General features: G+C 52.2%; 2 protein-coding genes across 12 annotated transcripts in view; one reads left to right on the top strand and one right to left on the bottom strand.

Annotated features, from left to right (window-relative positions):
• Positions 1-2,950, top strand: part of TRAP1 (TNF receptor associated protein 1) — a 60,105-nt gene extending 57,155 nt beyond the window's left edge. The window contains 2 exon segments of the mRNA NM_001133085.1: positions 2,116-2,188; positions 2,763-2,950. Of these exon segments, the coding sequence (NP_001126557.1) occupies positions 2,116-2,188; positions 2,763-2,864 (175 nt within the window). The 3' untranslated portion in view covers positions 2,865-2,950.
• Positions 2,897-20,954, bottom strand: part of DNASE1 (deoxyribonuclease 1) — a 46,805-nt gene continuing 28,747 nt past the window's right edge. For 2 of the 11 annotated variants that reach the window (XM_063717541.1, XM_054533343.2), the window contains exons 2-12: positions 19,897-20,425; positions 17,741-17,898; positions 5,771-9,477; positions 5,296-5,443; positions 4,879-4,967; positions 4,631-4,714; positions 4,247-4,362; positions 3,872-3,984; positions 3,643-3,797; positions 3,166-3,262; positions 2,897-3,082 (exon numbers count right to left, since the gene is read on the bottom strand). In XM_063717541.1, coding sequence (XP_063573611.1) covers positions 3,035-3,082; positions 3,166-3,262; positions 3,643-3,797; positions 3,872-3,984; positions 4,247-4,362; positions 4,631-4,714; positions 4,879-4,967; positions 5,296-5,442 — 849 coding nt within the window. In that variant the 5' untranslated portion in view covers position 5,443; positions 5,771-9,477; positions 17,741-17,898; positions 19,897-20,425 and the 3' untranslated portion in view covers positions 2,897-3,034. The other 9 variants (XM_024233185.3, XM_054533342.2, XM_054533345.2 and 6 more) reach the window with 9 other exon arrangements.

The raw sequence follows: 20,954 nt of genomic DNA, 5'->3' as shown, positions 1-20,954 counted from the left end.
GTTAGAAAACAGCAAAAAGGAAATCAAAATCCATAGCCTTACCACCCCCCCACAATGTAGCCTAAGTAATATTTTAATTTTTGAGAGAGGGTCTACTCTGTCCCCCAGGTTGGAGTGCAGTGGGGCGATCTCAGCTCACTGCAACCTCTACCTCCTGGGCTCAAGCGATCCACCTGCCTTGGCCTCCCGAAGTGCTGGGATTACAAGTGTGGGCCACCACCCCCAGCAAGTTTTTGTTTTGTTCTTTAGTACATGTCTAGTTTTTTTCTTTTGTCATTTTACAGTCATAACTTTTAAATTTATACTGGAGGTGAGGGAGATGCGTTTTCCTAGCCATGGCACTCCTGGGGAAAAGCTGACTTGGCTTATGGCTGTCAGTGCAAAGCAGCACCAGTATGCAGAATGCCTGTGCCTCCGCTGGAGCAGCTCAATGAGGCAGACACCAGGTCACTTTAACTAGTTTTGGTGCCAAACTAGTTTTCTAAGATAGCTGCAGAAGTGCTCGTTTCTGTCTATTGCCAAAGGACTTCACTTTTGGAGACAGGGTCTTGCTCTGTCACCTAGGCTGGAGTGTACCAGTGGCGCCATCAGAGCTCACTGCAGCCTTGGCCTCCCAAAGTGCTGGGATTACAGGCCAGAGCCACTGTGCCCAGCCAGCTTCACTTTTATTTGTTTTAAAATTTGGTGTTCTGTCCACATAGTTCAGAATTCAAAACTGCTTACAGGGGTAAATTTCCTCCTACCTGTGTCCCCAGTGCAGCCAGCATTAGGGCTTTTGTATTTCTGCAGAGATTATGTGCACTTGTGGGCAGCTGCACCTGTGGGCTTCCTAGGGGGAACTTGCTGTGCAGTGGGTCCTTGCCTTGCTTTTCTCCCTTAGGGTAACTAGGTGACCTCCATATTAGCATATTAAGAATGTCCTTTTTTCCGGCTACATAGACTAGAAATGTGAGGATGTGCATTTAAAGTGTTTCCTGTTTTAGGTTGGGTGCGGTGTCTCACGCCTGTAATCCCAACATTTTGGGAGGCCTAGGCGGGTGGATCACTTGAGGTCACGAGTTCGAGACCTCGTCTCTACTAAAAATACAATAACTAGCTGGGGGTGGAGGTGGGTGCCTGTAATCCCAGTTACTTGGGAGGTTGAGGCAAGCGAATCTCTTGAAACCGGGAGGCTGCAGTGAGCCAAGATCATGCCATTTCACTCTGGCCTGGGCGAAGGAGTGAGAGTCTGTCTAAAAAAAAAGTGTTTAAAGGGATGCAGTTAAGAAATGGAATGGCTGAGTCTCAGCACATCATCCATACGTGGTTTTCCCGACTCCAGTTGTCCTCTGGAGAGGTTGTACAAATTTACAGTTCCCCGGAGCCCTTGGTTTTATCAGACTTCTAAGTGAAAAATTATAATATTCATGTTAAGGTTAAATACTACATGATGCTTTTTCCTATGCAGAAAAATATTGTTCTGAAGTTACATATGTCAATCATTCTTTACTTTTTGGCTTCTGGGTTTGTAGTTTTGCTTGGAAAGGCTTTCCCCTTCTGAGATTATGAAACATTTATTCCCTAGAATTGTGCTTGTCATCTTTGATCCCTCTGGAATTTACTCTGGTCTAAATGGTTTTCTGCATGGCTCCCAGTTATCCCAGTGCTGCTGGATGGAGTGATCTGTCTCCTCCCTCTTCTGTGAAATACTGTCCTCATCAGACACTCAGTGTCCACCCTCGTTACATGGAGTTGTTTGCATTCCCCCTTTCCAGACCTAAACTGTTTTATTTACTAGAGCCCTATAATATGTTTCAACATGTGGGTCTTCCCTTCTTTTATTATTTATCTAGGAACCAAGGCATGTCTTCACATACTAAGCTCCTTTTGTCCCTTTAGTGTATATTAATCTTGGAGCTTGGCTACCTTACAGCATTTTCTAATACTGACACTCCTGATTCTCTTGGGTTTTCTGGGTATATAATCATATTATCTATAAATGATCATTTACTACCTTTAAAAAACTACAGACAGTCTTACTGTGCTTCTTTAAATATCCTGATAATCCCAAAACATGAAGGGAGGGTCACTGCACGTGGTACTGAGCTGCTTTTTCTGGTGGGTTCTGTGTTGCAGGCACGCGCTCATCAAGAAGCTGAATCAGCTGCGGGCAAGCGAGCCTGGCCTGGCCCAGCTGCTTGTGGATCAGGTGAGTGCAGCAGCTTAGGATGACTGTATGGACCCAGGCTACCAGCCCTGTGATCCTGTCTTCAGGGTGGAACAGCAGTTTCGTTTCCTCTAAAATCCTGTTTTTTTGTTTTGTTTTGTTTTTTTGAGATGGAGTGTTGCTCTGTTGCCAGGCTGGAGTGCAATGGCGCGATCTCGGCTTACTACAACCTCTGCCTCCCGGGTTCAAGCAATTCCCCTGCCTCAGCCTCCTGAGTAGCTGGGACTACAGGCATGCGCCACCGCGCCTAGCTAATTGTTTTGTATTTTTGTAGAGACGGGGTTTTCACCATGTTGGCCAGGATGGTCTCAATCTCCTGACCTTGTGAGCCACCGTGCCCAGCCAAACTCTGTTTTAAAAAGGGACAAATGGCCAGGCGTGGTGGCTCACGCCTGTAATCCCAGCACTTTGGGAGGCGGGGGGATCACCTGAGGTTGCAGTAAGCCGAGATCGTGCCTCTGCACTCCAGCCTGGGCAACAGTGAGACTCTGTCTCAAAAAAAAAATGAAAAGGTGCTCCATGTCCCTCATAATGGGTTTCTCCTCTTGCCTTTCAGATATACGAGAACGCCATGATTGCTGCTGGGCTTGTTGATGACCCTAGGGCCATGGTGGGCCGCTTGAATGAGCTGCTTGTCAAGGCCCTGGAGCGACACTGACAGCCAGGGGCCAGAAGGACTGATACCACAGATGACAGCCCCACCTCCTTGAGCTTTATTTACCTAAATTAAAAGGTATTTCTTAACCTGAGTGTTGGGCTTTTTTTCTGGGTCCTGCGGCACGATGGGTCCTCTCTTCCTGCAGTTCAACTGGTGTGGGGAGGGGCTGCTCACTTCAGCATCACCTCCACTGGATAGTGGTCACTGATGGCTTGGGCCTGCAGGCAAGTGGGCACAGGGTCTGGGCTGAGCCTACCTGAGCTCCTGTGTCTCATCCTCATGTGCAAGGGAGGACACGTACCAGTTGGTCACTCAGGCCATAGGCAGCCTGGAAGTTAAAGGGCAGAGCCGAGTCGGGAACAACGGCACCTTGGAGCAGCATCCCTGCAACCACGATCCTGATGGGTGTTGGGAGGAGAAAGTAGGTTCCCCTTTCACCCATGGGCCTGGCTCAGTGCCCGCAGGAACTAAACTAAGAGCCCTGGGACCTGCCACTGCAGGTCTGTGGGTGCCCAAAACTGCATACCCTGGCCTGTGCCCCTCAATGTGGAAACCACATGACAGCCTAGGTGTCTGCCTCTCCTCTTATCCCCAGATGTGCTTTTCCAAAAAAAAACTAAAAATTGTGGCTCTTGTTACTCTGTTCCCTGAGTGGATCAACTGAAGCTCAGTTGGGTGAGTGTTCAAAGGCCTCGAGGCTTCTGACGCCGGACCTATGAGTCACGGCTGCTCTTGGACGTGCCCCCTCAGTCTGCCCTAAGCGCGATGCCCTGCTCACCTGTCATAGGCGCAGTGTGTGGATGTAGCTGTGGTGTCAGCGCTGTCAGGGATCAGCCACTGGAAGGTGGGGCTCGTCCGCAGGCGGATGGATGACCACTGGGAGGGTCTCACATAGCTGCAGCCCGCGTTGAAGTCGCCCATCAACATGACGTCCTACCAGGAAACGTTGCCTGTGGCCCGGGACACGCGGAGGCCGCTGGTGCCCACTGCCCCTGGGAGGGCCTCACCTCCAAGCCCCATTTCTCTTGGACATCCAGGTAGACGTCATAGAGAGCGTTGATCTCAGCTACTGCGTCCCCCGGGGCCGCGTGCAGGGGAACAATGGCAAACTCCCTGACCTCTGTGGAGACAGCCATGTCGTGTGAGGCACACCGTGCAGCCAGCCACACTCCCTGGGGGCAGGTTCAGTCACCATGTCAGCTGGAACTATGTATCATGACAGTCCCCCCGGGGGGTGGATATTTTCCAAATGACTTGAATGGAAAACCCAAGCCCCAGGGACTGGGAGGGCAGTGTGTGACACAGGCATTCCAGGTTCCCTAGGAGGGGGTGGAGGCCATAAGTGCCAAGCCGAGCCCCACCCTGGCCCAGGCAGCACCCACCTGTGAACTGGGAGAAGAACCTGACGATGGCTGGCTCTCGGCTGAAGGTGTCGTTCCCGCAGGGCTCGCAGCCATCGTCATAGTAGTAGCTGTCCACCACAGACACCTGGTCAGGCCTGCGGGAAGGCCGGGCAGGAGGTGACCCCAGGCTGGAAGCTGCCCCACTCCTGCTTCCCAGGAGGCAGGCGTCGCGTCCCAGGCGACAGGAGGGCGGGCGAGCCAGGCACCTGCTCACCCCATTGGTCCGGGACCTTGGGGTGTTTTGACTCTACCCTGGACCCTGCTCTGCAGCCTCAGGTTCTTGTCATAGGACAAACTACTTCCCTGCTCTGCTGGGGCCCTCCCAGGTGAGGGAGAGGCTTCCTGGCTTTCTAGACCACCCACCTGTACACGAACAGGTAGCGTTCCTTATAGCTGTTCCGTCCCAGTGGCTCACTGACCACGTAGTGATAGGTGTCTGGTGCATCCCTGGATTGAAGAAACAAAAGGTCCCAGTGGCAAGGGCCACAGGGGACTCCTCTGGCTGCCGATAGCGAGGCTGTGCCCAGGTCCCCACCCTTGGGGCCCAAGTGAAGTGAGGCTGTGCCCTGGACGAGATGTCACCTCCCTATGACCCTGCCACTGTCACCCACTGATTGAGGTTGTCCAGCAGCTTCCCCACGGCAGTCAGGTGGCTGTCTCTGACCTCCTGGACCAGGGCGATGTCATGGCGGCTCAGGATCTGGGGGCAGGGCCACAGTGGTGCTGAGCAGGGCTGGTGCCACCCAGGGACCCTACAGCGCCACAAAAGGAGCCACAGCTGATGCTCGTAGCATTGCTCGGTTTAGCTGCAGCCTCATGTTTCTGCCTGGGCTTCTGCTGCCAGCCAGGGACAGCACAGCAGGGATGAGGACCTTGGTCCACAGCCAAGAGCTTGTTCCACCAGGCTGGGAGCAGTGGTGCTCAGTACCCCACAGCCGACACTCTGTGGCTCCATAGGGCTGGCCCTGCCCACCAGCCCCGGACTCCAGAGCTCCTCTGCTTTTGGGGAGAGGCCGCCCTGGCCTCACCTGCACAATGTAGCTGACGAGGGTGGCATTGGACATCTTGGTCTCCCCAAATGTCTGGATGTTGAAGGCTGCGATCTTCAGGGACACGGCCCCCTGCAGTAGGGCCGCCAGTGCCAGCAGCGCCCCCAGCAGCCTCATGTCCCTCATCCTGGGAGAGCGCAGGGCACAGAGACATAACAGAAGTGAGACGTCATCCCTGCCACAGCATTCCAGCCTTCTGGAGCCCAGCTGGCAGGGGCTGGTGGAGCTCACGGTCAGGGGGACGCACGCGGGGGAAACCCTTTCCTACAATGTCCAGAAAGCCAAACAGCTGGCACCATGTAGAGGACCCCGAGTCACTCCTCCATCCACCTGAAAACCCGCCCGGGAGGGACGGTGGAGCCTCCACCTCACTCTCTGCTGGAGGATGAGACTCTAAGCCTCCCTCCTGCTCCAAACTGGCCAGTCGCCCAGAGGCACTCCACCTGGTGCTCACCTGAGGTGATGGTGATGTCCTCAGAGATGATGAGAATGCTGTCAAGAATCTGGAATATCCTTTGATGACAATTTTCTCCTTTTGCTGCTTAAAGAAAAAAAGTAGTTTATGAAGAAAAGTCTCTGAAGCAGCACTTCAAGGCCCTGGCGGTGCTGCTGGGCTCTGGATCCTGCGCAGGCAGTGCGTGTCCGGGAGTTTTAAAAGTTCAGGCAGCTGTGACCTTCCCTGGGCCAACTGTGAGCCGCCACCTGAGGGTGCAGAACACAATGGCTCTGTGTGGCTTTCCGCATAGGTGGGTTGCTGGCATGTGTTTCTTTCTGTAAGCACAGGTTTCTTGCTGCTGTAAAAACTGCACCTGATAATCACGTTTGCACTTAGTTTTAAAATGTCTGATAACAAGGCCAAAGGTTCCTGTCCTGTGTCCCTTGCACGTGTGGTGGCCCCCATTTTCCAGGATAGGGCAGGGATGGGCCAGGTATGTGCGGGAGGGTGGGGCTGGACTCCAGTCTCCCTGTCTCTTGTCTAGGGGCCCCAAGGTCACTTTGGAGTAAGAGGCCAAAGCCACATCCAAGGTTGCAAATGGAGCCCCCTGGTGGCTGGACAGCCATGACTGCTCTGTGGCCCAGGACACGCCTGCCTTCCTGATTCATCGCCATCAGGTGCAGGCAACTCTGCAGGAGGCTGGGGAGCTCGGAACAAGCAGTGGCAGGGGCCTGCAGCACCAGCGCCGTGGGGCCAGGACAGGTGGGGCCTGCAAAGCCCACTCCAATTGCCAGCCAGGCAGTGGGGAGCCTTCTTGAGGTGGACAATAGGCTGTGTGTTTAGGCCCAGGGGATCCCGAGTGACCAGGTCACAAGGGCAGGGCAGCAGCTAAAGGCCAGGCCTCAGGTCCAGTAATTTCTTGGTTCTTTTGTTTTGGGTTTTTATTGTTTTTGAGACAGGGTCTCACACTGTGTTGCCAAGGCTGGAGTGCACTGGCACAATCATGGCTCATTATAGCCTCGACCACCAGGGCTCAGATAATCCTCCCTCCTCAGCCTCCTGAGTAGCTAAGACTATGGGTACAGCACCATGCCTGGCTAATTTTTAATTTTTTTTGGTAGAGATGGGGTCCTGCTATTTTGTCCAGACTGGTCTTGAACTCCTGGCTTCAAGGAATCCTCCGGCATAGCTGGGACCATAGGTGCATGCTACCATGCTCAGCTATTTTTTTTTTTTTTTTTGAGGCGGAGTCTTGCTCTGTTGCCCAGGCTGGAGTGCAGTAATACTATCTCGGCTCACTGCAACCTCTGCCTCCCGGGTTCAAGCGATTCTCCTGCCTCAGCCTCCTGAGTAGCTGGGATTACAGGCACACAACCACCACACCTGGCTAATTTTTGTATTTTTAGTAGAGACGGGGTTTCACCATGTTGGTCACACTGGTCTCATACTCGTGACCTTGTGATCCGCCTGCCTCGGCCTCCCAAAGTGCAGGGATTACAGGCGTGAGCCACTGCACCCAGCCTATTTTTTAAGTTTCTCATAGACACAAGGTCTCCAACTCCTGAACTCAAGCAATCCTCCCACAAATGCTGGGATTACAAGTGTGAGCCACCGCACCCGGCCACTCATTTCTTGGAATCTTTGACTTTCCATTTGTATTCATTTCCTGAGGCTGGTGTAACTACCACAAGTTTGGTTACTTAAAATAACAGAAATGGATCCTCTCACAATTCCGGAGACTGGACGTCTGAAGTCAGAGTCAGTAGGACCTTGCTCCTCCTGGAGGCTCCGGGGGGGATGCTCCTTGCCCTCCAGTTTCTGCAGGCTACCAGCAATCCTTGGCCTTCCTTAGTTGTGGCTGCGTCACCCCAGTCTCTGCCTCTTCTTCTGAAGATCTGTGCGCCTGCATTTGGGGTCCTCCCAGAGAGCAGGGATGATGTCCTTATCTCACCAGCCTTTACTCACATCTCTAAGTCCTTTTTTGCTACAAAAATCAGCATTCAGAGGTTCCAGGGCTAGGGCACAGCTATCTTTTGAGCCACCTCTGGGTCTTGCCCACTTGGAAGGGGCTGTGCTCGCCCTCCAAGGACAGCCCTGCACGTAGGATCTGTGGTCCCCCTGGGGGAGGAGGGCCTGGAGGGCTTGGCAGAAGTCCAGGCAGGATTCAGGTGTGAGAATTGCAGAAAAGGAATACAAATGGGGTCTGCAGGAGGCCTCAACGGCAAGTGTCAGCAGGGGCCAAGGTCGAAAGTCAGGAAAGTGCTAGGTCTGGCCAGCTGGCCATGAAGCAGAAGGCCAGGTCCAGTGGGGACTAGAAACAGGAAGGTAAACCGCCCTCCACAAGACTGACACCCCATTCCATAAAGACACGCCGACAGACGCCTCTGGCTGGCAGCACTGGTGCACTCATCTGTTCCTCCTATTGAGACGGCGTCTACCAGATGGAAACACCACCACTCCTCAGGCTGCCAGAGGCCCCACTGCAGGCTTTTCCAAAGGTTTCAGCAATGGTTCTTCCCTGTTTTCAATCTCTGAGTCTAGGACAGCCTCCAGCATGTCAAAATCCAGCCCCCAAGCAAGGCCACCGGAGTATTCGGTGTAGGGACTGGTCCTCTGCCTTCGGTGTTTGCCTTTCCTGGACACACATCTGACAGCGACCCATCATGGGGAAGGGAGTAAGGCTAGAGGGCAGCCACTGTCCTCCACCAAGAAACTGCCTGGTGCAGCTTCTGGCAGGGCACAGGGACACCAATTATAGCTCACAGAGCAAGTGCCCAGCTCCCCACGTGTGCTCAGCACGTGGGACAAGGGTTCCCCTCTGGTCTGTCATCCCCTCCTGGCTCTTGACCAAATGCTGCCCCATCTGCTTTCAGGAGCTCCCAGGCATGGTGCCCCTGCTTCCTCTACCTGCCAGAAGGAAGGCTGGAACTTGGGCCTCGCTTGTACAAATGGCGAGTGCTGCCTGCTGTGTGGCTGCCCTCAGGACAGGCTTTGGTGAGGGCAGCACAGCCCTGGAGGAGCCTGGTCTGACATGGGGCCTGTCTGGGATCACTGTTGGGCCTTCAACTGTCTGGAACCTCTATGTCTTCCTCTGATAGATTCCCAGAAGAATCATTTCACCTTCTCAGAAGCCATCCTGCCCCTGCGGCCTGTGGCTTGTGGAGTCTCCAGCACTCTCACTTCTCCCTCGTGGATCTCTTTTCTGTCTGTGTCAGTCAATGCTGCCATGTAACACCCACCTGAAAACCCAGTATATACACATGCATTTCTCTCACACTGCCAGGTCAGCTGGGGTGGCTCTGCTGCCTGGGCCTCGTCCTGGGGCTGGGCTGGAGGGACTGCAGCTCCCTGGACACCCTCTTCCCACAGCGTGGAAGGTGGAAGCTCCCAGGGCACAAGCAGAACACGTGCCACCCTAAGGCCGAGGCGGAGCTAGCTGCTGTCGCTTCTGCCCACATTCCACGGGTGCTGTCGAGCTGTAGGTCCAAGCCCCACATGAGGGGAGTGAGTAGGGTACAATCCTCCCATGCTGGGCCCCACTCTGGAGATAGGCCTGGGGAATGCCCAAGAAGGAAGCCCAGCCCTTCTGGGATTTTCACATCCACAGAGAATGGGTGCTGGCAGCCAACAGCAATGACGAGAAAAGCTGACCGCCTTCTCAGATCAGGATGAGCTGTTTTTACACCAACCCCGAGGATCTGCAGCCTTCTCAGGTTAAATTAAACCTGTCACAGACACAGGAAGGGAAAAGAGCACATAACAACAGTTATACTGACATCTAAGCCAGGTCACATGCTCGGATTTGGCTGAAATTACAGGATAAAGGAAAAATCCTATAGGCACCATGGCTGGAAACAAATGGCCTCAAAGGAACACTGGTGGCGGTGGCTTTGTGCAACCACAGCCCGTGTTGTGTGACCCAGCGACATGCAGGCCAGGGAGGGTACCTTTCTACTGATCAAGAAGGAAAGCGGGAAGGACGCAGAGCTGTGGTTTCCAACCTGCACGGAGGCACCCCCATGAACTCACAGAGCACCATCAGATCCTCCTTAACTTTGAAGGAAGCATTGATACTCCGCTCTGCTCAAGGCCATTCATGGTCTCAACATTAACATTACCTTGCTTTATAGGGTATCTTCCCTCTCTCTGCCAGGCTGGGTTGTGGCAGTTACTGAACAAGCAATTACTGTGAAGGTCGACACGGAAAAATGAGGCAATGAGGGTGGCGGTGTTCTATCTGATTCCAAGTTGAAGAGGTGCTCGAGAGGCACACACATCCCACGACTAAACAAATAAGATGAACATTTTTCTTTATGTATTACTTTTCTAGACATCCACTTTAAGTTGCCAGGACACAAATGCTTATTACTGGGGTTTACTTATTTAATAAATGGAACTGTGGGGGATTTCTTTTTCTTTTCTTTTTTTTTTTTGGAATGACCATATAATCTGGACTTACTAACTTTAGGTAATGGTAAGTTAAAAGATAGAATAAGGTCTCATATTACAGGAATTCAAAAATTGACCATATAATAAATGATGAAGAAAACTAACAATAAACAGGACAATGTTCAAATAGCTCAACGGGGCCAAAAGATCAGCGTATATCCTGCATCATCTTTCATGCAATGTTTCAGCTTTTTTTCCCCCAAACATAAAGGCAGATTAACACAAATTAGCCTTATTTAGAATATTCATTTACGTTTCCTTCTGAAATTGATACCTGAATGGAAGATGTATTAATAACTCGTGGTTTCTACTGAAATTTAAGAGTCCACCCAGATGATGCTCAGATTTAGACGATGCTAGAGTAAGACACTACTGGGTGATGATTTCAAAGTATGAGCTGCAGGTAAAATCTAAAAGGACATACATAATAACAAATGTTTTCTAATTTAAAAGACATATAGTAAATATAAATGAATTAACTCACACAACCTACTTACAGACAAAACTAGAATAAACACAACTTGTAGGAACCAACTCCAGTTGATTTCACCACTTAACGGGAGCAAGTTCTTAGGTGGGTCATTTTATTTAAGGATGACTTGAAATTTTACAAGACCACCTTAGTTCCCACATACGAAAACTCTTTAAGAATTTTTTTTTATCAACTAGAAGTTGGGGAAAATACACTGAGAAATAAAATGATACAGCTTCTCACACATTTGAAGGCCCATGTCATGCCTAAATTTCTACTGATTTAACTTAAGAAGCTCCTCGCCCTGAGAGATTCCTTTATCCCACAACACTTGACTCAGGTGGGGCAGAGAGTCCCAGGACACTACCCAGGCCACAAGACAGAAAACACAACCTGTCTCCTCTGGCACCACTGTTAGGGATATCTTTTGGCCTACTATTAAAATAATTATTGAACCTTAATCAAGAGTGCTCTAAACTGAGAAAGTGTGAAGCTTCTGATCTGACATAATGCATATGCCTGAGTTAGATTTCCTACTTTACTGAATGTAACTTCTTTTCTAGCCTTCATCATTCACCACTGCTTCAACATTCTGTCACAAAGAAATTCTCAGTTCTACAAATTGCTACTGAAAGGAATAATTGCAACAGATTAAACATATCACTGTGTTTCAATACCTAAGTTCATGTTGGCATGAAATAATTATCAGCCACCTTAGGGGGATGCTAGGAACTCAACTTGTTATTCTGCAAAAAGGCAAATAAAGTCAAAGGATCAAGGCGGTATTCTGCCTTTCCTATGCAAAAAGGACTGCCCAGTAACCCATAGTTCGAGAAGGCTCTCTTTAGATAGGTGGATTCCAGCTAATACATGAGGAAGGAATGCTAGACCTGAAAGTCACCATTTTGCCGTCCCTAATCTCAGCCCTGATGTAGTGGCTGCTAACATCACAAAAGACAGCCTCTGTCTCTTCTAATCCAAGACCACACACAGCAGCACTTAGGAGAGTTCTTGCCAAAACAATCTTGAATCTGATCAAACCTCTAGATCTAAATGACAAAGCAAATACAAGGACAGAGGCTCATGTTCAACAGCACCATGGGGACACGGTACGACCCAGACTGGGAAATCGTAGATGGCAAAGGACAGGCTCATCAATAGATTTCAAAATGAAAAGAAGAAGAGAGGCAGAACTCATAGATTAAAAAAAGTTCACATTTTGAGATGGATGATAAATGATAATAAAACTTGAGATATATCCATAAATAAAATGTATGGACCTTACTTAGATCCTATAAAACATCCAATCTCTTATTCATGCAAACGGACATTTGTGTAACAAATCATGTAAGAGGCAATCAGGGAAAGCAGAACACTGACTCATAACTGGGAAGTATTAATAGTAAACTCTTAAGTTTGTAATGGCTCTTATTGGTCCTTATGTTTTGTTTTTAAAGAAATTATTTTAGGAACAGGGTCTCACTACGTTGTCTAGGCTGGAGTGCAGTGGCTTTTTTTTTTTTTTTTTGAGACAGAGTCTCGCTCTGTCCCCCAGGCTGGAGTACAGTGGCGCGATCTTGGCTCTGCATTGCAGCCTGCCTCTGGGGTTCACGAAAGCTTTGCCTCTGGGGTTCACACCATTCTCTGCAAGCTTCACCTCTGGGGTTCATGCCATTCTCCTGCCTCAGCCTCCCGAGTAGCTGGGACTACAGGCACCCACCATCACGCCCGGCTAATTTTTTGTATTTTTAGTAGAGATGGGGTTTCACCGTGTTAGCCAGGATGGTCTCGATCTCCTGACCTCGTGATCCGCCCGTCTCAGCCTCCCAAAGTGCTGGGATTACAGGCATGAGCCACCGCATCCGGCCACTGCAGTGGCTTTTCACAGGCACAATTGTAGTGCACTGCAGCCTGGGCTGAAGGGATCCTCCTGCCTCAGCCTCCTGCCATGTGCCATCACACCTGGTTTTGTTTGAGACAGGTTCTTGCTCTGTTGCCCATGCTGGAGTACAGTGGTGCCATCTTGGCTCACTGCAACCTCCAGCCTCCCAAGTTTGAGCAATTCTCCTGCCTCAGCCTCCCTAGTAGCTGGGATTACGGATGTGCGCCACCATGCCTGGCTAATTTTTGTATTTTCAGTAAAGACGGGGTTTCGCCATGTTGGCCAGGCTGGTCCCAAACTCCTGGCCTCAAGTGATCTGCCCGCCTCAGCCTCCCAAAGTGCTAGGATTACAGGTGTGAGCCACTGCGCCCAGCCACACCTGGCTAATTAAAAAAAACAAAAATTGTTCTTTTTTGGTAGAGATGGGGTGGGGATCTCACTGTGCTGCCCAGGCTGCTTTCCAATTCCTGGGTTCAAGTGATTCTCCTGCCTTGGCTTCCCAAGGTGCTGGGATTACAGGTGTGAGCTACAACACCTGGCCTTATATTTTAGAGTCACATACTATTAATAAAATATTGAAAGATGAAGTGGTACAGTACCTGGGATTTGCTTCAAAATGCCAGCCCTGAGGCTGGGTAATGAGTACATGAAGGTGTGTAATACTAGTCTCTAGTTTTGAATATGTTGAAATTTTCTGGCTGGTGTGGTGCCTCATGCCTGTAATCCCAGAACTTTGGGAGGCCACAGTGGGAGGACTGCTAGAGCTTAGAAGTTCAAAATCAGTCTAGGTAACATGGCAAGAACCTGTCTCTACAAAAAATTAAAAAGTTAGCCAGGCATGGAGGCACACATCTGTGGTCCCAGCTACTCAGGAGGCTGAGGTAGGAGGACTGCTTGAGTCTGGAAGGTGAAAGCTGTAATGGACCATGATTGCACCACTGCACTCCAGCCTGGGTGACAGAGCAAGACCTTGTCTCAAAAGGAAAAAAAAAAAAAAAAAAATCCCACAATTAGTTTTTTAAAATTCTACAAATCAAAAGCTTTTTAAGCAATACTGCTAGATGTTATGCAACATCCAAAAATAAGGTAACCATTAGTTAATGTTAAAAATGAAACCACACACAAAAAATTAAATGCCCAGGTTTCCATCTTAGAAAGACTGTCTGGTCATGCCTGCTCAGGAAACACTCCCCGGCTGTCCTCTGAAGCAGGGGCTTTGTCTCACAACACTTCAGCCATGGCTGGGACATCCCCCCTCAGACAGGTCTGATGGGCATCAGGCATCATAAACTTGCTGCAGCCACAATGGCCCCAGATTACTTCCTTGGCCTGCCCTGCTCGTCTCTACGGCACCACCACCATCCAGGTGCTAGAATACCTGAGATCATCCTAGGCCCCGCTCCCCCTCAGCCCCGCCCCCACCATGCACCCTGAGCCTGCACGTCCTCCAGATTCTGCAGCCTCCACACCACCCGTCATCACCGCCTCTCCGTTTGGCTGCCCTGCTTCCAGGTACATGTCCCAACCGTCCCCACAGCTCCCAGAACATCTCGCAAATGTGTAATTAGATCTCATTATTCCCCTACTTAAATTCTGTCACCAGTTTCTCATTGTCCCTAACACGAAATCCAATGCTTTCCTTGACCTTTGTGAGTCCAAGCTCCGAGCCTTCCGCTCTGCCTGCAGAGCTGGGGCCTTCTTGTCATTCCAGTTTCAGCTTAAATGTCACCTTTTCAGAGGACATCCTCTCCCCACCCAACCCCTACACCCGCCATGGCCCCAGGTTCATCTCTGCTGGCCCATATGGCTCATTTGCTCTGGTGTGTTTACTCGGGTACCTGTTTACACTCGTTTATGGCCGCCTTATTTATGGCTGGCTTCCAGGAACACAAGCTCCAGAAGCGGTGGCCAAGAAAGTAGTGCTCTTTCTTGCCCATGAAAATATTACTGGAGCAGAGGAGGCGCTCCACAGCCAGCCACTGGACACAGCTGAGCCACAAGCCCACCTCCTACCCAGCAGACCCCCCAAGAGCAAACCTGGAGAACCCAGCACAGTGGACACTGCAGGGCATCCAGGTGGCACTTGGACCCTCTGGGCACTGGGCTTGAGCTGACTGGAAGCTCCCAGGGGTGCAGTGGCTCCCACAGCCCTACAAGGCCTACCTGCCCTCGGCTGACTCCACTCGGGGTTCTTTCTCTCCTCTCCCTTGGGAGGTGTTTGGTGGCCCCAGGGACAGAGCATCTTAGAGGACAAAGGGCTACTATCCTGTACTCAGGTAAAAGGCCAGTGTCTTTGCCGGGACAATGTTTTAACCCCATGCCCACAACCTGAGCAGGATGCAGTCATCACAGCCCAGTGCACTGCCGTTGGCCTGTACCCCAGCCTGGTTGCGCCATCCCTCATGAATTAATTTCTGTTCATTATAAAGAAAGCATTAACCCAGGATGGGAGATTTCTCAGAACACCACACATCAGAATCACAAAGACTCGCAACAGCTGCACAGTCACGCTCAGCAGGCAGCAGACCGCCCCTTCCCCACCCTGGCCTGCTATGGAAGGTCAGCACTCGCCTTCTGCCTTCCACGAGGTGTGGGCCTGAACCACGGCATGTTGGCTCAGCCTCCGCCGGCTGCCCTGTCCCTCCCCACACGCTCCCAGTGCTGCCACTTTCTGCATTCTGTTTTGAGGAGAGATGCAAATGAAAAGAAGTTTGTCTAAAAAGCCACTTTCTCACCAGGGAGGTTAGCACACCCGCAGCCTGTATCCCTGAGGACAATGAGAACACACGTTCCCAATGAGGATTTAAACAAAGCCACAAGGCGAACTGCAACTGGACTCCAGTGTGCTGATGTTTCCAACAAGGGTCGCAATGAAAAGTAATCCCTCAATTTCCCAATTCCAAAGCCACCTCAGTCTCTCCCACGTACAAAGGCCTTCTCAGCAGGGCCCCCTCCCTGTCCAAGGCTAGGCGGCCACAGAAAGGAAAAGGGAGGGTGCCCTGAGGGTCCAGGAAAAGGACACACAGTGTAAAGTGGACTGGTTGTGGTGGTATTTGCAAGGGATCTTCTTTTTAATTTTTTTTTCTTTTAAAGAAATGAGACAGGGTCTCTCACTCTGTCACCCAGGCTGGAGTGCAGTGGCACAATCCTGGCTCACTGGAGCCTCCCAGGCTCAAGTGATCTTCCTACCTCATCCTCCCAAGAAGCTGGGACCACAGGCATGCGCCACCAGGCCTGGCTAATTTTTTGTATTTTTTGTAGAGATGGGGTTTTGCCATGTTGCCCAGGCTGGTCTCGAACTTCTAAGCCCAACTGATCCGCCTGCCTTGGCCTCCCAAAGTGCTGGGATTAGAGGCGTGAGCCACCATGCCAAGCCCCACTTCGTATTTTCTATTGACCTTTCTTCTAGAGCACTAATCCTTTTTTCAGCTGATTCCAATCTGCTGGTAAATACACCTACTGGATTTTTAATTTCTTTCTTTTTTTTTTTTTTTGAGATGGAGTCTTGCTCTGTTGCCCAGGCTGGAGTGCAGTGGCACATTCATAGCTCACTGCAGCCTCCACCTCCTAGGCGCTAGCAATCCTCCCTCCTCAGTCTCTCAAGTAGCTGGGACCACAGGCATGTGCCACCATCCCCGGCTAATTTTGTAAAATCTTTATGTTTTTGAGACCCAGTCTCACTCTGTTGCCCAGGCTGGAGTACAGGGGTGCAATCTCAGCTCACTGCAACCTCTGCCTCCCAGATTCAAGCGATTATCCTGCCTCAGCATCCTGAGTAGCTGGGATTACAGGTACCCACCACCACACCTGGCTAATTTTTGTATTTTCAGTAGAGAGAAGGTTTTACCATGTTGGCCAGGCTGGTCTTGAACCCCTGACCTCAAGTGATCTGCGTGCCTCGGCCTCCCAACGTGCTGCGATTACAGGTGTGAGCCACTGCGCCCGGCCTAATTTTGAAAACTTTTTAGTAGAGACAAGGTCTTGCTATGTTGCCCAGGCTGGTCTCAAACTCCTCACCTCAGCCTCCCAAAGTGCTGGGATTACAGGTGTGAGCTACTGCACCTGGCTGAATTTTAAATTTCAGTTATTGTGCTTTTCTGTTTTAGAGCTTCCATTATATTTTTTATGAATTCCAATTCTATGAAACAATCCATCATCTTATCTCTATTCTTTAAAATAGCTGTGATTGGCCGGGCACAGTGGCTGACGCCTATAATCCCAGCACTTTGGGAGGCCGAGGCGGGCAAATCACATCCTGGCTAACACGGTGAAACCCCATCTCTACTAAAAATACAAAATATTAGCCAGGCGTGATGGCGAGCGCCTGTAGTCCCAGCTACTTGGGAGGCTGAGGCGGGAGAATGGCATGAACCCGGAAGGCAGAGCTTGCAGTGAGCCGAGATCGCACCACTGCACTCCAGCCTGGGCCACAGAGCGAGACTCCGTCTCAAAATAAATAAATAAATAAAATAATAAAATAAAAAAAAAAATAGATGTGATTAACATACTAAAGTCCATGTCCAAAAACCGTATCTCAGTCTCCTGTGGGTCCGTCACCTTTCTTCCCCGGTCCCCTTTCCCAGTGTACCTGGTGCCTTCAACTGAGTGTTAGGGACTGGGCGTGACAGAAGGGCGGGGGGTCTGGACATGGCCCCTGACAGGGACAGCTCACCCTCTCCGTGGTAGGCAGCAGTGAGACAGTGAATCAGGAACTCCACCGACACTGAACTCGTCTGCAGTCTTTGTAAAGACCAGCCCAGCTGTGGCTTGTCCCAGGCGAGACAGGGTTGGTCCCAGATGAGAGCCTGGCATATTTCTTAGGGCCCTCCACCTGATAGGCCCCAACCTATTCCCTAACTCCACGAAACTGCCAAAAATCCCACTCTGCTTTTCAGCCACTTTCTGCTCCTCTGCCCTAAGCAGCTTCATCAGCAAATGGCTAGAGACAACAGTGCCTAATGTCCGTCTCTATTCTCCGGCTCCTTTGCTCAGGGGTCTTGGCCCCTCAGGTCCAGCCGCCTCGGCAGCCCTGAGCCCCTATCTTGGTCTCCCAGCCCCGGGATATTTCCTGCAGCTCTCTGACTTCTCTGCCTCTCAGCAGCCACCCCTGCCCAGCTTCTCAGCATCCTGCCCAGCCAGTGCCCCAGGGAGAAGAGCCCATGCGGGAGCAGGAAGTGGGGCTCACCTCCGCAAGCTTGCCTGTGTTGTGCTGCTGGGTGGCTCTCCAGGCCTTCAAGCTGGGGCCTTCTGAACAGTGGCCGGCTCCTCAGGTCCTGGGCAGGAGTGCTTCACCGTGAGCTCTTCCACACCAGACGCAGAGCCTGCAGGACCTGGAATGAGTCACTGAAAAGGGGAGGGGCTGAGGACACGGACTGATAACCAGCCAGGCTGGTCCAACTAGCACGGCCACAAAGACACCTTCCAGCCACAGATGTCCCATCCAGAGATGTGCCCGACAATGAGAGTGCCCCAGGGACACAAGGCCGTTTCCCTCTGCCCAGCCCAGCGTCCTCTAGGACAGAAGACCTCTGCATCCTCATGTGAACTCTAGGGTCATGTATGATGTCCTAACAAGACAGCACATGCCAGGACATGGAAACTGCTTCCACCAGAAGCTCACGCTACAGCTCCTCAAAGAGAATGGGGGTGTCTGTCCCCAATACAGGCCCCTATCCTGCCCCTAGAGGCTTCTGACAAGAACTGCACGTCATTGCTGCTTCCTGCCCAGTGCTGGCCATGGGGCGCATTTGCAGACAGAAAGTTTCAGGCCTTCACACTGTCCCTCCCCTCAGCACTCTGCCTCCTCCACAGCGCGTCCCTCCCTTCGCTAGAGCCTCTTTCATATCATCCAATTTCAGCGAGCACACGCTGTCCTACCACTCCATCTCCATCCTGCGTATCTATTCCTCACTATGAATCACATCTCACTCACACTGTAGTTATCCTCTCCCGTTAGATGCAAGCCCCACGAGAGCTGGGCTCAGCCGGCAGCACCGAGAGCAAGGCCTGGGCCGTGGCAGGTGCTCACGGAGAATATGCTGGATGAAAGGTGTGTCAGAGGGGGCCTTCTGCTCTGGAGCCACAGTTTAAGGGCTCCACTATCTCCAGCTGCTGGTTGCCCCTACTCAGTGTGAGCCCAACCAAGGCCTCTCTGAGGAAGGAGTGAGGGGACAGGCTTCTGTCCCATTTGGACTCTTCAGCCTCCACATCCCATGGCCTGGCAGGATGGTGGAGTAACCACGGGTGACACACGAGTACCCAAGGATGGCTCCTAATGGGAGGGCATGGCAGGGCATGGCAGTCTGTGGACTAAGGCACCTGTCAGAGCAGTGCTCAGAAGATGATGCTGCCAGATAGCGGAGAACTCAGAACGATTCCACGCAAAGAGGCCCCAAGCAAAAGGCTGAGAGCTGCTGGGCAACAGATCCTGGGGGGCTGACGTGGGCCTGTCTCCACGGCCAGGAGGGGCTCCCACACCGAGCCCAGCAGGAACTTTGTGCTAGTATGCACTGGTCCACAGTCCTGGGGCCACTGCCAGTTCCATGATGCAGCCCCCACGACACAGCCGCCACCATGGCTATAGCCAGACCCTCGGGTCTGAGGCCAAGGCCAAGGCAGTGCTGTATTTCTTCCAACTCTGCCCGCTCCTTTCCTGGGTGGGACGGCTGGGAAGGCTGGTTCCACAGTTCTCCCCAGGTCCCTGTGAGCCACGGTCCCCGGCTCCTGCTCTCCTTCCAGCCCCCAGGCACCCTGAACTGTAGGGTGCAAGACACTGAGGCAATGTGGGCCTCCCAGTGGGCAGCCCCACCCAGGGTGTGGGAGGCCATGGGCCCCAAGCTCCCCTGGGGACTTCTCCCACAGCCCCACCCTCAGGAAGCCATGAGCTGTCACCTTCTCTGTAACCAAATTCTTCTCTGGGGGCTGGGACACATGCAGAAAGCATTTCGTGTTTTCTCAGGGCACCTGTGGGGCTGAACTGCATGGAGAAGCCATTTCGCAGAGAAGGAGTCACACAAAAGAGGCCTTCCCGCAGGGGTGGCCTCCAGGACAGATGCTGCCCAAGCCTGTGGTCGGTGGAAGATGCTGTCCCTCACCCTGCCCCAGACTCCCCACCAGCCACTGAGGGGCTCCCCAGAGGGCCTGCCTGTGCTGGGCACGCGAGCGGGGGCAGACAGAGGCTCTGCCTCCATTCTCCCTCCAAGGTCCCAGCCCTGGGAACAGGAAAGCACCCCAGGAGGAGAGCAGGCAAGGCGTCTGCAAGTCTCAGCCTCCCCAGGAACCGCAGGGCTCTGGGGAGCGGCACTGGTTTTCACCTCTCACCACGTAAATGCGTCCACTCACCTTGCCAGGGCGGCTTCCTAGGCTCCTCCCCCGTGGCCCACATGGAGGGGTGGCTGCTGGTCAGGGCCATGCCCCCGCCGCAGCGTGGAGCTGCAGCAGGGCCATGCTGGCCACCACTAGCCACTCCGCCACAGCTGCAGCTGTGGATGGGGCCTCAGGCAGGAGTAGCAACAACACCTGGGGGCTGGGGATGAGTCTAGTTTGGTCCTGATCCACCCAAAGCCAGAGTGACCACACCCGAGTGGCACTGTTGGGCCCGCTCCCCACTGTCCAAAGTCCACTGGAGTCACGGTGGAGCCGTCGAGACAGGACAGCAGCTCTGCCCTTGCGAGCTCATGGGTGACGGGCTCCTGTCCTCGCTTGAGTCCATGAGGAGGTGCTGATCTTCGGAGGTGCCTGGGCCCAGGAGTGACAGCCACAGGAAGCTAGTGACATGCAACTTGCTGGGGAGGCCACTACCCAGGCTGGCGCTGCGCCACTCACTCAGCAAGCCTTTGCCATCTTGCTATTCCCATTCACATTGTGGTCACTAAAAGAAGGAAAAGGGGAGTGTTACTCATGCCCATCAGCTCAGCCAGCACCACCTATTCTGAAACTTCAGCAAACTCCTGACAGGCTGTTTTGTTTGTTCTCTGTTTATATACTCATGTAGGATGCAGCAACATGGAACCCTGAACACCTGGAAAACTGGACAACATACTTTTGTCTTCAGTTGGTGGAAAACAGTGCAGGACAGTGATTCCAAGATAAGGGAGACCAGAGAGCTCGTCCTATGACTGCACCAATTACAGCCAGGAGGCGGGTTCCAGGCTGCAGCACAGGCAGGGAAACTCAGCTGGAACCTGCAGTCTTTCTGAGTTGGGAAGACAGAGTTCAGAGCTCAGGGAGGCCAAGACTGCTGCTATTTGCAGGGCAGAGTCCTGGGGAGGAGGCAGCTCCACAGAGGCAGAGCCAAGATCTGCAGAGGGTCTCCTGGAGTCTTTAGCTGAAAACAGATCTGTCCCTGGGTGAGAAAAACTATATGAGAAGGCCCAGGAAAGAATCCTGAGGAAGCAGCA

Source organism: Pongo abelii, chromosome 18 (genome assembly GCF_028885655.2).
Source record: "Pongo abelii isolate AG06213 chromosome 18, NHGRI_mPonAbe1-v2.0_pri, whole genome shotgun sequence".
In the NCBI taxonomy this organism is placed as follows: Eukaryota; Metazoa; Chordata; class Mammalia; order Primates; family Hominidae; genus Pongo; species Pongo abelii.
This window is presented reverse-complemented; position numbering and strand designations above follow the sequence as displayed.